We start from the raw sequence: 14,880 nt of genomic DNA, 5'->3' as shown, positions 1-14,880 counted from the left end.
AAGATTTCTTGGTTCTACCATTATGTGTGACTTGAAAACTGTGGTAACCTACATGTACATCAAGGAGGAAAAACTAGCACCAGCATTTTAAAACTCAAAGGTTTTTATTGGAATAAAACTGTATAAAATACACATTTCATGTGGAACTGACAGTTTTACTGTACTATTCATGGTTTGTAGATAACAGTCTTGTTATTTTGCAACTGATTGACAAAATGACTGTACATAACTAAGGTGTACAGTATATCAGTTTTGAGAAAATACTAAATTCAGCATTCCTGTCAATGGCTACCCCCTGGTGAAATAAAGATGTATTTATATTTTGGACTTGTGTGTCTTTTTGCTTTATTGACAATAAGTGACTTCAAGGTATACAAACTATAATACGTGTGTGCGTGCGTGCAGTCTCAGGTGAACATAACAGATGGCAATACCCCTGATTAGATATGTATGTGTAGACCCTCAAGAATGTACTTTTGGGAATAGATGGTAACCAGTAGAACAAAAAAAGATAGATTCCCCGGGTCCATTCCTTTGTCACAGTGTAGTGGAGACTTAAATATTTGTAGTATTATAATTGGAATAAATAGTGATAATATACCTGCGGGCGAAAAGTCTACTGTCAGAGATAGCGGGCTTTCTGCCATTCACATGCTCTTGAGCTAAAAAGGCTTCCGTATAGTTTTGAGTGATTCGTGACGCACCAGCTCCGAACGGACAGGATCATTTTTACAGGCAAGATGGCGACTTCGGAGCCGGTAAGCGAGATCGAGGTATGTGGACATTTCACGAATAAAAACTGAATGTAGAACCCATCCTTTTTTTTTATTTCGTTAAGTTTCATCTTATAGGGTTTAAATCTACCAGGTTTTAACTGAATATTTTGCTCCAGGGTCTGTGAAAGTGCGGGTGTCTGGTTCCAACATGCTCGGCAATGCTAGAGATGGATTTAGGGGGTGGCATTGGAGACTGTTGGCAGGGAGTGACTGGACATAGCTAGGTAGTTCCTACTTGGTTCATTGAGTCAATACAATTCAATATATTACACTGTTACTGTGTCCTTTCAAAACTATTGATCGTATTTGTGATTGGTTTTATTTACACGATAAAAAATGGTGACATCTAGACACGTGTGTCTGTGCTGTGTTAGCTAACTTAGATTTTACGTTAATGTTACCTTGCTAACTATAGCTAGCTAGCCTGATAGCTAACGTTAACTAACTTGCTGCCATGGGGCTTGCTCATTTGAATCTGCAAATTTTTTGCACAAATTGACCTGTTTTGGGGCCAAATTGAATGAATTACTAGTTGTAACTAGTTAGCTTGCTAAATTGTTCCCAATTAGCTATACGACAATCTGACATTATTGAATTAGCTAACTAGCAACTGTAGAAGTTAACGTTAAAAGTGGTTTAGTTGGCTAGTTAACGTACTAGTGAGTCATCCAGTCAACTGAAGTAGTTAGCTATCTTGGAATCAGCCCCATCCAGCAGGCGCATGACTTGCGGCGAATCAATGAATCAGAGATGAAGCATATGGACGGTTAGGAGCTAGCTACCGAGTAGTAGCAAGAGTTTCAATCACATGTGGCTCTCTAGTAGTAGTAGCTATTAGCAATGGCTAACTACACAAACGTTTGGCTTAGTCTCAGGTGAACAGAAAACGTAGCTAGCTAGCTAACCACATTGACAAAACAGCTAGCCATTGTCACCTCACATCCCCTTGTTCTAGATCTTTCAATAGTGGAAGTCTAGATCTTCAGCATCTCCTACAGAGATGTTGGTAGATATTCAGTAGACATGTAGAGGCATTGTATGTATCATTCAGTAGTAGAAATGGCAGAAATCCTAGTTTTGTCTTTATTCAAAACGTTAAAATGTAGTCCGACATGGATATAATACCTGCACAGGTATTTAGTGTCCAGTAGTTTTATTAAATGTAACCTTTGTTTAACTAGGCAAGTCAGTTAAGACTTGTTCAGGAGCAGAATGACAGATTTTTACCATGTCAGCTCGTGGATTCGATCTAGCAACCTTTCAGTTACTGGCCCAAACGCTCTAACCACTAGGCTACCTGCTGCCCCAGTTAGTTTCCATAATTGTCCTTGATTTTGATATGATGTTAGGAGCTATTGGCAGGATGGGTCTAAGGATGTCAGATTTCCTGCAAACAGCTAATATTGTACTGATGAATGTTTTTGCTGTGTCATCCCATCCAGAATGCACCTGAAACAGAAGAGCCCCAACCTGAAGTAATCCCCACTGCACCACCTGTGGTCACTGGTTCTGAGCAGTACATCAAACACCCCCTGCAAAACAAGTATGGGTACCGTGTGTCTGTCTGCTTTTGTGCATTACAATTAGTAAATGAGACAACTTTTCGTGTGATAGTCAGCACATGCAACAATCAGTAACACAGGTAGCCTTAAACATAGGCTATTACTTTGCAGAATATCAGCTTTATATAGCATAACAGATAGGATTAGACGAGATGTCTCCTCATTGAATCTACTCTGCCTGTGATTACCATATTATTCACCATAGGTAAATACAGAGAGGGGCTCCTTACTCTGCCACTGTAGCCCATGACTCACTACAGTGGAATCACCACCAAATAGCTGAGACTTTCTCTCTGACCCAGGTGCTATGTAAGACTTGACTTATGTCTGTCCTGTAGCTGTTTGGGCTGGAAGCAGTGCTTGTTTGGTACAATATTTCCACTTTGCTGACAACTGGTTGCTGATTACAACACATCTGCTGCTCAGCGTTGACACCAGGAGTATATTCACTAGGGGGGGGGGGGCGCCGGGGGGCCTACCTGAATTTGTCCAATAGAAACTTGTTTTTGTTGCAAAACGCAACTGTTTGGACTAATGATTACATCGCTGGGGTACTGCAACAAAAACAAGAGTTTCTATTGGACAATTTCAGGTAGGTCCCTCCCTCTTTCGTTCTGTTGGCTTCCGTTTTGTTCCTAGTGAATAAACCCCAGGGTCATGTTCATTCATTAGATACCAAACGGAAGGGAAATGACAATCAGAACTGGACTTGTCCAATAAGAAATTAAGTTTTTTTTTTTTTTTTGCAAAACCTTTTAAAACGTGTTATTATTGTGTTCCCAAATGAACACAACACAGATGGGGATACTAGGGTCACGCTCACTAGGCCAAAATGCTTTGGTGCTTCCTAAAATATTTCCATTCACATGCTCACAGCTAGCTTTAGCCCTAAACCTAGATGAAGAACAAAGCTGATCAAACTTGCGCTCTACAGATTTGACATTGTGATATCATCACTTTTTTCTGTTCTAGCACATCCAATCGAGTGGCTGTCTTTTGAATAGGGAGTCAGGCCATAGACTACTGTAGGCAGTACATCGGACCGGGTAGAACTGCTGACATAAAACACTGCCTCAGTAGACCCACTCTAGACCTTTCTGTTTGTCCTGTCCCTGCCTCAGGTGGATGCTGTACCTCCCTAACCACAGATTATGGGCCATTCTGATGCTTTAAAACTCCATAGTTCTGGTATTTTTTCCTGTTTGAAAAACTTGATCCTAGACCAGTGGATTTCAGATTCTATTCACAGGGATTTTTCTGCCATTGACATCCTTGGGCAGGCCGCCTAAGCGTTATTTAGGGCCACCTATGTCCACAGTGTTTTGTGTGTGTGTACACGTATGAATGTGTGTGTATATAAATATAATATACACTACCGGTCCAGTTTTAGAACACCTACTCATTCATTGGTTTTATTTTTACTATTTGTTGAATCATAGTGTAGACATCAGAACTATGAAAACACATATGGAATCATGTAGTAACCAACACATTTTTTTTTTAATCGAAATATATTTGAGATTCTTCAAAGGAGCCACCCTTTGTCTTGATGACAGCTTTGCACACTCTTGGCATTCTCTCAACCAGCTTCACCTGGAATGCTTTCCCAACAGTCTTGAAGGAGTTTCCTCGTATGCTGAGCACTTGTTGGCTGCTTTTCCTTCACTCTGCGTTCCGACTCATCCCAAACCATCTCAATTTGGTTGATGTCGGGGGATTGTGGAGGCCAGGTCATTTTACTCTTCCTTGGTAAAATAGCCCTTACAGAGCCTGGAGGTGTGTTGGGTCATACTCCTGTTGAAAAACAAATGATAGGCCCACTAAGCCCAAACAAGATGGTATGGCATATCGCTACAGAATGCTGTGATAGCCACGCTGGTTAAGTGTGCCTTGAATTATAAATAAATCACAGTGTCACCAGCAAAGCACCCCCACACCACCTCCTCCATGCATCACGGTGGGAAATATACATGCAGAGATCATCCGTTCACCCACACCGCATCACAAAGACAAGCGGTTAGAACCAAAAATCTCAAATTTGGACTCCAGACCAAAGGACAAATTTCCAAATTGTCCATTGCTTGTGTTTCTTGGCCCAAGCAAGTCTTTTCTTTTTATTGGTGTCCTTTAGTAGTGGTTTCTTTGCAGCAATTTGACCATGAAGGCCTCATTCACACCGTCTCCTCTGAACAGTTGATGTTGAGATTTGTCTGTTACTTGAACTCTGAAACATTTATTTGGGCTGCAATTTCTGGGGCTGGTAACTCTAATGAACTTATCCTCTGCAGCAGAGGTAACTCTGGGTCTTCCATTCCTGTGGCGGTCCTCATGAGAGCCAGTTTCATCATAGCGCTTGTTGTTTTTTGCGACTGCACTTGAATATACTTTCAAAGTTCTTTACATTTTCCGTATTGACTGACTTTCATGCCTTAAAGTCAGTCCCCCCAGGATTCTGCAATCACATAATTCAATGCAAAATCAACCAATCAGCGCATATTATGTGAGAGCTCGCAGTTTTGACCAATTCCCGCACTTTTTGCGCGTAAAAGAGTCCAATCAAAAGGGGGTTTGTAATTTTGACCAATTACTGCACTGTTACAGATCCCCCTTGCTGTCAGTCTATTCGCGTGCAAAGATGATGGCTGACAGGCAGTGCAATGAACAGAAGTCAATCTCATTTGCCAACAAAAATAACAGCTAAAAACCGTGCACAACAATTTCCAAATGTTTTTTGGAAACGAGAAAGTCGACAATCAAGTCACTTCGAATCAGCAAAGCATATGTGACTGTCAGAACAGTTCCCACAGCAGCGACAGTTCACCATGACTGAAGTAGTAGCAGGGATGACTGGCAAGCGCTGAAAGAATCAAGGTGTGGCGTTTTACTCAAACTTTTACTCCGCTAACCTTTGCTTTAGTAGGGTGGTCGGCACTCTGCTCTCCCCAGTCTGTCTATGGAGAGCGTTGCTCAAAGCATTGAGTGCAATTTGTCAGCTTTGCCGTTTTAAACTCTGTGCTTCCGTGATCCGTATTAAGTTAAAATCTTTCTGGATTTTTTAGAAATGGTAATACTGTTTTAAAAGTACATATTAACCACAATACTCTATTTTTGCGTTTTCTGTTCTTCATCTCCCTTGCAACCCTTTCAGAAAAAATCGCAATCTGAAATATTTTGAATACAAATCAATCCTCAAATTGAAAGAGATTAAAAGCTGATTAATCGATTTGGGCTTTTTTTTTTTTTGAGGGAGTGGGAATGGGAGGCGCATCTCGTGTTGATAGCAAGCCCCAAGCCTGATGGAGAGGTGTGAGTGAATGTGTGAATGGATTTTGACAGAGCTGTTCGTTCTGAAAAAATAAACAAAATTGAGTACTTTAGATGTTTCTAATGGTTTTTGTATTATGTATTCTGTTTAAAATCGGCCTAGCACATTACTTTTTGTTGCTTTATATGAAATTAATGTGTAAAAAAAAAAACATCGCAGATTTTCAGAATAGCTGCCGCAAAATCTAGCATTTTTTGGGCCACAGAAATCACAAAAATATCCTAGAGGGACTGTAAAGTAATGATGGGCTGTTTCTTTTTGCTTATTTGAGCTGTTCTTGCCATAATATGGACTTGGTCTTTTACCAACTAGGGCGTTCTTCTGGATACCTTGGATACCTGGATACCTACCTTGTCACAACACAACTGATTGGCTCAAACGCATTAAGAAGGAAAGAAATTCCACAAATGAACTTTTAACAAGGCACACCTGTTAATTGAAATGCATTCCAGGTGACTACCTCATGAAGCTGGTTGAGAGAATGCCAAGAGTGTGCCAAACTGTCGTCAAGGCAACGGGTGGCTATTTGAAGAATCTCAAATATAAAATATTTTGATATGTTTAATACTTCTTTGGTTGCTGAACTCGGCAAAAAAGGACAACTAACAGTCACCTAAATCAAAGATAGAACGGGAGAATTGAAAATTCCAAAAACAATGAATTTAGCAGTATTTTTTGTTTTGTTATTATGTTTAAGCAAAATAACACACAGCATTAGCCATGGAAAAATACATAGAATTGCAGGAAATTGGCTTTAAAACATGCTCAGCTCCATGGAGACATGTTTAGAATTGCAGGAAATTCTACACTGCCAAGATGGGGGGGGGGGGGCTCTAAAATTCAGCCATGCCTACGCCTCCTGCCACGCACACCACATAAGCCTCTTTTTGATCAACATTGGTTTTGGAGTTGGTACTTTTCAGCTGTCTGACTAACTTTGGGGTGACGTTACGCCGCCGCCGCCGCCAGAGAAAAAACAAGCCTTGTGCAACCTCTTCCTCCTGCTGATGTTTTTCTGGGTGATGCTGGGGACTAGGAAGTCTGGAGTCACTCAATATACACACACTGTGTGACTGTGTTGTAGGGACTTCTGGACTTCAACACACTGTTTAAGGGTACGTGGCTCAACATCCCTTTAGTTTTGTCTTTTCTTCAGGACCCCAACAGCAGTAGTGTAGACCACTTTACCTTAACTGACACATTAGTGTTTTTGTTTACATATGTCTATGACCTCAACCTGGTTCACCAGACGAGTCACGCCAAGTGTTTTCTCGCCCCAACACTGGTGTTGTGTAATAATAACATATGTTTCAGTGGGGCAACATTAGAGTGCTTCCTCTCTAGCCTACTTCTCTACTGATAGTCAGTGTGATAATTAACCACGGAGGTCTTTTCAGGAAGGGACCAGGAGGGGCGTGGGTATAAATTTTGTATGGCGGGGGGCACAGGGTTCAGGCCATGCCCTATCCACCCCTCCCTCTCATCCCTCCCTCCCCTACAACACTGCCCTTCCTGGGAAAGGGATGATATAATAATGGTAGGACTGGTGAACAATGGAAGACTGCCTGGTTCTGCTATTCAACATGTATATATGCATGTTACTTACACTTGCTGTTGTACACGATGGGGAAATGAATGCATAGGCAATAACACAGTGCCTTCGGAAAGTATTTTAGGCCCCTTGACTTTTTCCATGTTTTGTTATGTTACAGAATTATTCTTAAATGGATTAAATTGTTTTCCCCTCTCAATCTATACACAATACCCCATAATGACAAAGCAAAATGTTTTTTATAAATGTTTGCAAATTTATAAATAATAAATGTATAAATAATAAAAAACTGAAATATCACATTTACATAAGTATTCAGACCCTGTTGAAGCACCTTTGGCAGCGATTACAGCCTCGAGTCTTCTTGGGTATGACACTACAAGCGTGGCACACCAGTATTTGGGGCGTTTCTCCCATTCTTCTCTGCAGATCCTCTCAAGCTCTACCAGGTTGGATGAGGAGCGTCGCTGCACAGCCATTTTCATGTCTCTCCAGAGATGTTGGATCGGATTCAAGTCCGGGCTCTGGTTGGGCCACTCAAGGACATTCAGAGACTTGACCCGAAGCCACTCCTGCATTGTCTTGGCTGTCTTCTTAGGGTCGTTGTCCTGTTGGAAGGTGAACCTTCGCCCCAGTCTAAGATCCTGAGCGCTCGCTCTTGAGCAGGTTTTTATCAAGGAGATCTCTGTACTTTGCTCCGTTCATCTTTCCCTCAATCTTGTCTAGTTTCCTAGTCCCTGCTGCTGAAAAACATCAACACAGCATGATACTGCCACCACCATGCTTCACCGTAGGGATGGTGCCAGGTTTCCTCCAGACATGCTGCTTGGCGTTCAGGCGAAAGTGTTCGATCTTGGTTTCATTAGACCAGAAAATCTTGTTTGTCATGGTCTGAGGGGCTTTAGGTGCCTTTTACTGAGGATTGGCTTCTGTCTGGCCACTACCATAAAGGCCTGATTGGTGGAGTGCTGCAGAGATGGTTGTCCTTCTGGAAGGTTCTCCCATCCCCACAGAGGAACTCTTGAGCTCTGTCAGTGACCATTGGGTTCTTGGTCACCTTCCTGACCAAGGCCCTTCTCCCCAGATTGCTCAGTTTGGCTGGGTGGCCAGCTCTATGAAGGGTCTTTGTGGTTCCAAACTTCTTCCATTTAAGAATGGATTTTTATAGGCAGAGCAACATGACATCAACCTTCCATACCGTAACCTTCCTTTTCTACCCATTAAGTAGTTGCTATGAAAATCTTTCCTTTATTTGCTGTACGTTGTGTAGAACGGACTGTTGGACGCGTCATTGATTGTAGGTCTGCTGTTGGACGCTTTATTACATTTGCTGTTATGTTAGAATTTAGCCCTGGTTTGGCTGATGTATATCAATTCATGCATTTCCATAACTGTTACTGCTGTTGATATGCAGACCGACACATTGACTGGTCACTCTGATAGTTGCAGATGGTAAAAGATTAGCCCACTAAAGACAAATAGAAGCCTCTGTCTGTGCGGACCGGGGAGTGCGATGGGGAATCTCTGACTGTGTCCTCTCACTTCAGATGGGCCCTGTGGTATTTCAAAAATGACAAGACCAAAAGCTGGACAGAGAACCTCCGTCTCATCGCAAAGTTTGACACAGTGGAAGACTTCTGGGCGTGAGTACTCTTCCTTTCTCTCTGCTCCTCTTCCTCCTCCTCCCTCCTAATCCACATCACCACCCCTTAATCTACCTCTCCATCCTATGTCGTCATCATGACAATCAGTGTTGAATAAAGGGACCATTTCCTGTTCAGCAGAGCAGAATGTTCATTTGCAGCTAGAAATTAATTCTACAGAATGGACATTTTAACTGTGGCAGTTCTATGCCATGTATTGCTATCTGTGCCCTGAATGTTGTGCCTCATGACTTCTCTCCAAAATCAAAATGGAGAATGGCATGGAACTATCAATTGTCTCACTATCATTTTATAATCATAGTGTCTAATATTATTTTATCTGTAGGCCTGTGTTTAAGTGTGCCTCTTGGTTGTGTGTTGTAGATTATATAACCACATACAGCAGCCCAGTAAGTTAGGCTTCGGCTGTGACTACTGCTTATTTAAGGTAAGTGGACTTCTGAAACAAACAGTATTCTATCAGAGGACATGTCGCTCTTCTGTACGTTGTCAAGTTAATGATGTTGAATGAAAACATAAAGCCCCTCTGAGGACTGATGATCTAGGACAGTGTTTCCCAAACTCGGCCCTTGGGACCCCAGGGGGGGGTGCCCATTTTTGTTTTTGCCCTAACACTGGACAGCTGATTTAAATGATCAATGCTTGATGATTAGTTGATTATTTGAATCAGTTGTGTAGTGCTTTTGCAAAAACACAAACATGCACCCAGGGGGGGCCAGAACAGAGTTTGAGGAAACCCTGATCTAGGATCAGGTCCCTCTTATCCTTTTAATGTTATTCATTATGGTCTAAACTGATCCTAGATACTGTAATACGCTTCATGAATACGGGCCCAGGATGTACGTTGGTGGTCAAGTTGTGCGCTAACGTTCCTCCACCACTGTGTGTCAGGATGGGGTGAAGCCTATGTGGGAGGATGACAAGAACAAGCTGGGTGGGAGGTGGCTGATGACCCTCAGCAAACAGCAAAGACAAATCGACCTTGACCGCTACTGGATGGAGACAGTAAGTATCATTATGCCTGAACCTGGGTCCTGTTCATTAGGCAGCAAACGGGACCGAAGGAAAGGCTCATTTTTGTTTTCCATTGCATTATGTTTTCAGTTGTGTACTCTAATGAATTTGACCCTGGGCTGTGTAGTATTCATTAGGGCACAACAAAAACATTGCAATGGTCCAGGTAGAGCCTCCATCTTTCAGTCAGTTTTCATCGCTTTGATGAACACAACCCTCCTGCAACTCTTCATGACTATACTACCAGAGTATTGAATAATCTGCTGTTAAGGACGGGTTGCTAGACAGTGAATTAACGGGTAAATAACATGTTATTTATTCTCGAGTATCGTGTACTTGATTTGTGTGTGTTGCAGCTGTTGTGTTTAATCGGCGAGTCGTTTGACGAGGCCAGTGAAGACGTGTGTGGAGCGGTGGTCAACGTCAGACCCAAGGGAGATAAAATATCCATCTGGACTGGGAACTGTCAGAACAAGGAAGCCATCGTGGCGATAGGGTAGGGTCACATCTCTCTTTCCTTTTGTCCATTGGGTAGAAGTCCGTCCTCCACTCCTCCGTCACCAAATGTAGGCGTGTGTCAGTTTGGAAATTCTTCCTATCCTCAATTGCCTCCTCCAGTGGAGGATTCTCAAGTGTATCTATGCAGAAGAGGGTTCTTTAATTCAGCCACACCCCCTTTCAAACAGGTGTTGATTTAACATTTACTTTTCAGTCATTTAGCAGACACTCTTATCCAGAGCGACCTATTCATCTTAAGATGACTAACCAGGTGAGAGAGACAAGAGACCAGAGGAGGCAGAACAGAGTGCTTGGGTTGGGGTGTAGGGTTTGAGCATACCCTGAAGGTAGAGAGGGGCAGTGCCCCTTGCTGTTCCATAGGCAAACACCAGTCTTGTAGTGGAAGCGAGCTTGGACTGGAAGCCAGTGGAGTGTACGGAGGAGAGGGGTGACATGGGAGAACTTGGGAAGGTTGAACACCAGGTGGGCTAGAGGAGAAAAGCACACGTTTAAAAATAACGACACACTACTTATTGTTTTATTTAAAAAATAGCATGTCTAAAGGCAAATTACATTTACAGGGGTGGAATCCCAAAATAGATGTAAAGAAATGTGGCTAGTTGTATGTATTTGTGTGTGTGTGTATATATATATGTGTGTGTGTGTATATAGGAGAGGAGGCCGTAGGAGGGCAACAACCCAGCAGCAGGACCGCTACCTCCGCCTTTGTGCAAGGAGGAGCAGGAGGAGCACTGCCAGAGCCCTGCAAAATGACCTCCAGCAGGCCACAAATGTGCATGTGTCTGCTCAAACGGTCAGAAACAGATTCCATGAGGGTGGTATGAGGGCCCGACGTCCACAGGTGGGGGTTGTGCTTACAGCCCAACACCGTGCAGGACGTTTGGCATTTGCCAGAGAACACCAAGATTGGCAAATTCACCACTGGCGCCCTGTGCTCTTCACAGATGAAAGCAGGTTCACACTGAGCACATGTGACAGAGTCTGGAGACGCCGTGGAGAACGTTCTGCTGCCTGCAACATCCTCCAGCATGACCGGTTTGGCGGTGGGTCAGTCATGGTGTGGGGTGGCATTTCTTTGTGGGGCCGCACAGCCCTCCATGTGCTCGCCAGAGGTAGACTGACTGCCATTAGGTACCGAGATGAGATCCTCAGACCCCTTGTGAGACCATATGCTGACACATGCACTTTTGTGGCCTGCTGGAGGTCATTTTGCAGGGCTCTGGCAGTGCTCCTCCTGCTCCTCCTTGCACAAAGGCAGAGGTAGCGGTCCTGCTGCTGGGTTGTTGCCATCCTACGGCCTCCTCCACGTCTCCTGATGTACTGGCCTGTCTCCTGGTAGCGCCTCTATGCTCTGGACACTACGCTGACAGACACAGCAAACCTTCTTGCCACAGCTCGCATTGATGTGCCATCCTGGATGAGCTGCACTACCTGAGCCACTTGTGTGGGTTGTAGACTCCGTCTCATGCTACCACTAGAGTGAAAGCACCGCCAGCATTCAAAAATGACCAAAACATCAGCCAGGAAGCATAGGAACTGAGAAGGTGTCTGTGGTCACCACCTGCAGAACCACTCCTTTATTGGGGGTGTCTTGCTAATTGCCTATAATTTCCACCTTTTGTCTATTCCATTTGCACAACAGCATGTGAAATTTATTGTCAATCAGTGTTGCTTCCTAAGTGGACAGTTTGATTTCACAGAAGTGTGATTGACTTGGAGTTACATTGTGTTGTTTAAGTGTTCCCTTTATTTTTTTGAGCAGTGTGTAAATATATATATATATATACATACGTGTATGTGTGTATATATATATTATTTATTTATTTATTTATGGGGCGACAGGGTAGCCTAGTGGTTAGAGCGTTGGACTAGTAACCGAAAGGTTGCAAGTTCAAATCGCCGAGCTTACAAGGTACAAATCTGTCGTTCTGCCCCTAAACAGGCAGTTAACCCACTGTTCCTAGGCCGTCATTGAAAATAAGATTTTGTTCTTAACTGACTTGCTAGTTAAATAATATATACATGCATATAGATATACACATACAGATATGTGTGTATATATACACATACATATAGATATATGTATACGTGTGTGTGTATATATAACTAGCTACATTTCTTTTTGCATGTATTTTGGGATTCCACCCCGGTAACCTCTCCTTGCTTACCTTTGACCGGTTTTAAAAGTTGAGGAGAGGACAGAGGAGTTGAGAATATCCAATTGAGAATCTTGCACGTGCACAATGTCATTTGGGCACATTGAGAGAATTCTGAAGGTTTTCTGTATATTATATGTGTTGAAGTTGAACGAATTCAAATGAAAAACATTCATGGTCACAAGGTTAACCTTCAAGTTACTCCGGGAGTACAAAAAGTGTTTAGTTGGCAGAAATTTCATCCATTTTGAGACTACAGCACTGCAATGTTTCTAGTTCACCACTAGGTGGCGAAAATGTGTGTAAGACTACTGAGAACCTATTCATCATTCCCTCTCTTTCTCTCATCTCTCTCTCTTTCTCCAGACAACAGTATAAAGAGCGCCTGAGTATCCCCATCAAGCTCCTGATTGGCTACCAGTCGCATGACGACACGTCTAGCAAGAGTGGTTCCACCACAAAGAACATGTACTCAGTCTGATCAACCAACACCCAACTCAACTACAAACCCACTAGAGCTGGGCGATATGGACCAAAATCCATATCACGATAAATTGACTGAATTATCACGATAAATTGAATGATAAGTTTATAACATTAATGTGCACCACAGTTATTTTTTATATTACCCCTACAACTACTACTACTACTTTGAATGTTGTAGCTATCAATTGTCCCATTAACAGTCACCCATATTAGCTAATTTATTTCATTTCAAACTTCACATTTCTCTAGTAGGGTCCTATAGTTTATCGTAATGAACAATATCAGCCAAATGTCCACAATAATTGGTCAGTGTTGATACTTTTCAGTTTATCGTCCCAGCTCACTGCATCACCAACACATTCATACTTTTCAGTTGTCAACTACTGTTGGTGTCCTTCCTCTTTACAGACGAGAGAATTGTTCAAACGTGTACAAAGTTAGGGCCGCCTCCCTGACACCTGATTGGCCGGCCGGCTAACTGACGGATCTTGTCCGGGAGAAAAGGAGAACAGCTGAAGCTGTTGGGATTTGAGCTAGAAGATCGTTTAAATAAATGACTTAATTTTAGAATTGGTGAGTATATGTGAATAATAATGCCAGTGGCTTCCCCCCCCCTACTACTACTGTAGCTGAGGAGAAGATGTCGTTTAAGGCTTGGTTAAAAAACACCTTCCTTTGCTGTAAACCCAATTCCTTTTCTCATGCAGTTTACTATCACTTTCTGTTATGAAAAGCGTTTCTCACCAACCACCCAGGATAGGAAAGACCAGTTAATTTACTCAGATTTTAAAGGGCAACCAGCATTTTAACCTGCTTTACTTGGAGGTGTTTAGCATGATAAGGGATTGCAGATGTACCTGCTACAGAAAAGACAACAGTATCAAAAAAGAAAAACGTTTGTAAAAGAATAGTGGTCACACGGTCTTAAGTGTGAATATTTTGGAAGAAAGACCACGAAGTTCCAGCCATGCTGGGATTGAGGATTCTTTGCTTGTAAAACTTTTTTTTTCTCCCCCCTTTCCCTATTTATTTATGATATGTCCATTTGAGGTTAAACTACTTAGTTGGAGGGCAACCATTAAAAAAAATCAATTTCCTTACAATATTTTTTTTTTGTTTGTTTTTTGTTATTGAGGATGTTAATGACATGGACTACTGCTTAATATAGAACCTTTTTTTACAGTATCATAGCAAGTAAAGATGCCTGGACAAGTTTTAGGTCTGCTTCTCACCGTTTTCTTCCTAAGAAAAACAGTAACATTTCGCACTACTCTCTGGGGCTGGTGCGAGTGGAGAAGAAAGGATATCTTCCTATCTATCCATTGTTAAATGATTGTGCTCATAATGTATCTTAATGTATATTACCTTCTTTCAAGTAAAGGTTAAGTGCTTTGCATTAAAACCAGAACCACGCCGTCTCCTTTCCTGTGTTGTCAGTTTAGCGTCACTTTCTATAGTGTTACGGCCGTGTGTTCAATATGCAGATAATGCACCGATCAGCGCTGAATAGGTAATGAGATCTTCACAAAGCCTGGAAGTGTTTAATAACATCTTATTGTATGAACGTCATATAATCTTCCTATAAAATGCACAGAATCTGTGTATCTGAAACACACCCAGTATCGACACTTGCTCTGTGTTGAAATCCATAGCCCCTCCTACTTGTAGCTCTCAAAGGATTGGATATAGTATGATTGGCTGGGTGGATTTTTTTGTTGCCATATTGCTTACACACCTATCCAAACATGTAGCACCTAAACAAGTCCCTAGGTATTAGGGGTTCATTTAGAATTCAGTGGTGAGTTAAAGGGTATTTTCAGATGCAC

The 14,880-nt window shown here is 42.3% G+C and overlaps 1 protein-coding gene across 1 annotated transcript; it reads left to right on the top strand.

Annotated features, from left to right (window-relative positions):
- The first annotated feature begins 672 nt into the window (after nucleotides 1–672).
- On the top strand, nucleotides 673–14,470 carry LOC120017737 (eukaryotic translation initiation factor 4E-like). The gene is made up of 7 exons (XM_038960693.1): nucleotides 673–773; nucleotides 2,219–2,319; nucleotides 8,763–8,858; nucleotides 9,243–9,306; nucleotides 9,771–9,884; nucleotides 10,250–10,389; nucleotides 12,935–14,470. Exons 1-7 carry the CDS (start codon nucleotides 741–743, stop codon nucleotides 13,047–13,049), a joined length of 663 nt encoding a protein of 220 aa, XP_038816621.1. The 5' UTR covers nucleotides 673–740; the 3' UTR covers nucleotides 13,050–14,470.
- The last annotated feature ends 410 nt before the right edge of the window (nucleotides 14,471–14,880 follow it).

The sequence above is a fragment of the Salvelinus namaycush genome, chromosome 22 (assembly GCF_016432855.1).
Source record: "Salvelinus namaycush isolate Seneca chromosome 22, SaNama_1.0, whole genome shotgun sequence".
NCBI lineage: Eukaryota > Metazoa > Chordata > Actinopteri > Salmoniformes > Salmonidae > Salvelinus > Salvelinus namaycush.
This window is presented reverse-complemented; position numbering and strand designations above follow the sequence as displayed.

Bases quoted from the DNA above. Each gene is read 5' to 3' on its own strand.
- LOC120017737 (XM_038960693.1), top strand. From the start codon at position 741: ATGGCGACTTCGGAGCCGGTAAGCGAGATCGAG. The intron at 8,859-9,242 runs GTGAGTACTCTT...TGTGTGTTGTAG, and splicing joins ACAGTGGAAGACTTCTGGGC to ATTATATAACCACATACAGC. The intron at 9,885-10,249 runs GTAAGTATCATT...TGTGTGTTGCAG, and splicing joins ACCGCTACTGGATGGAGACA to CTGTTGTGTTTAATCGGCGA.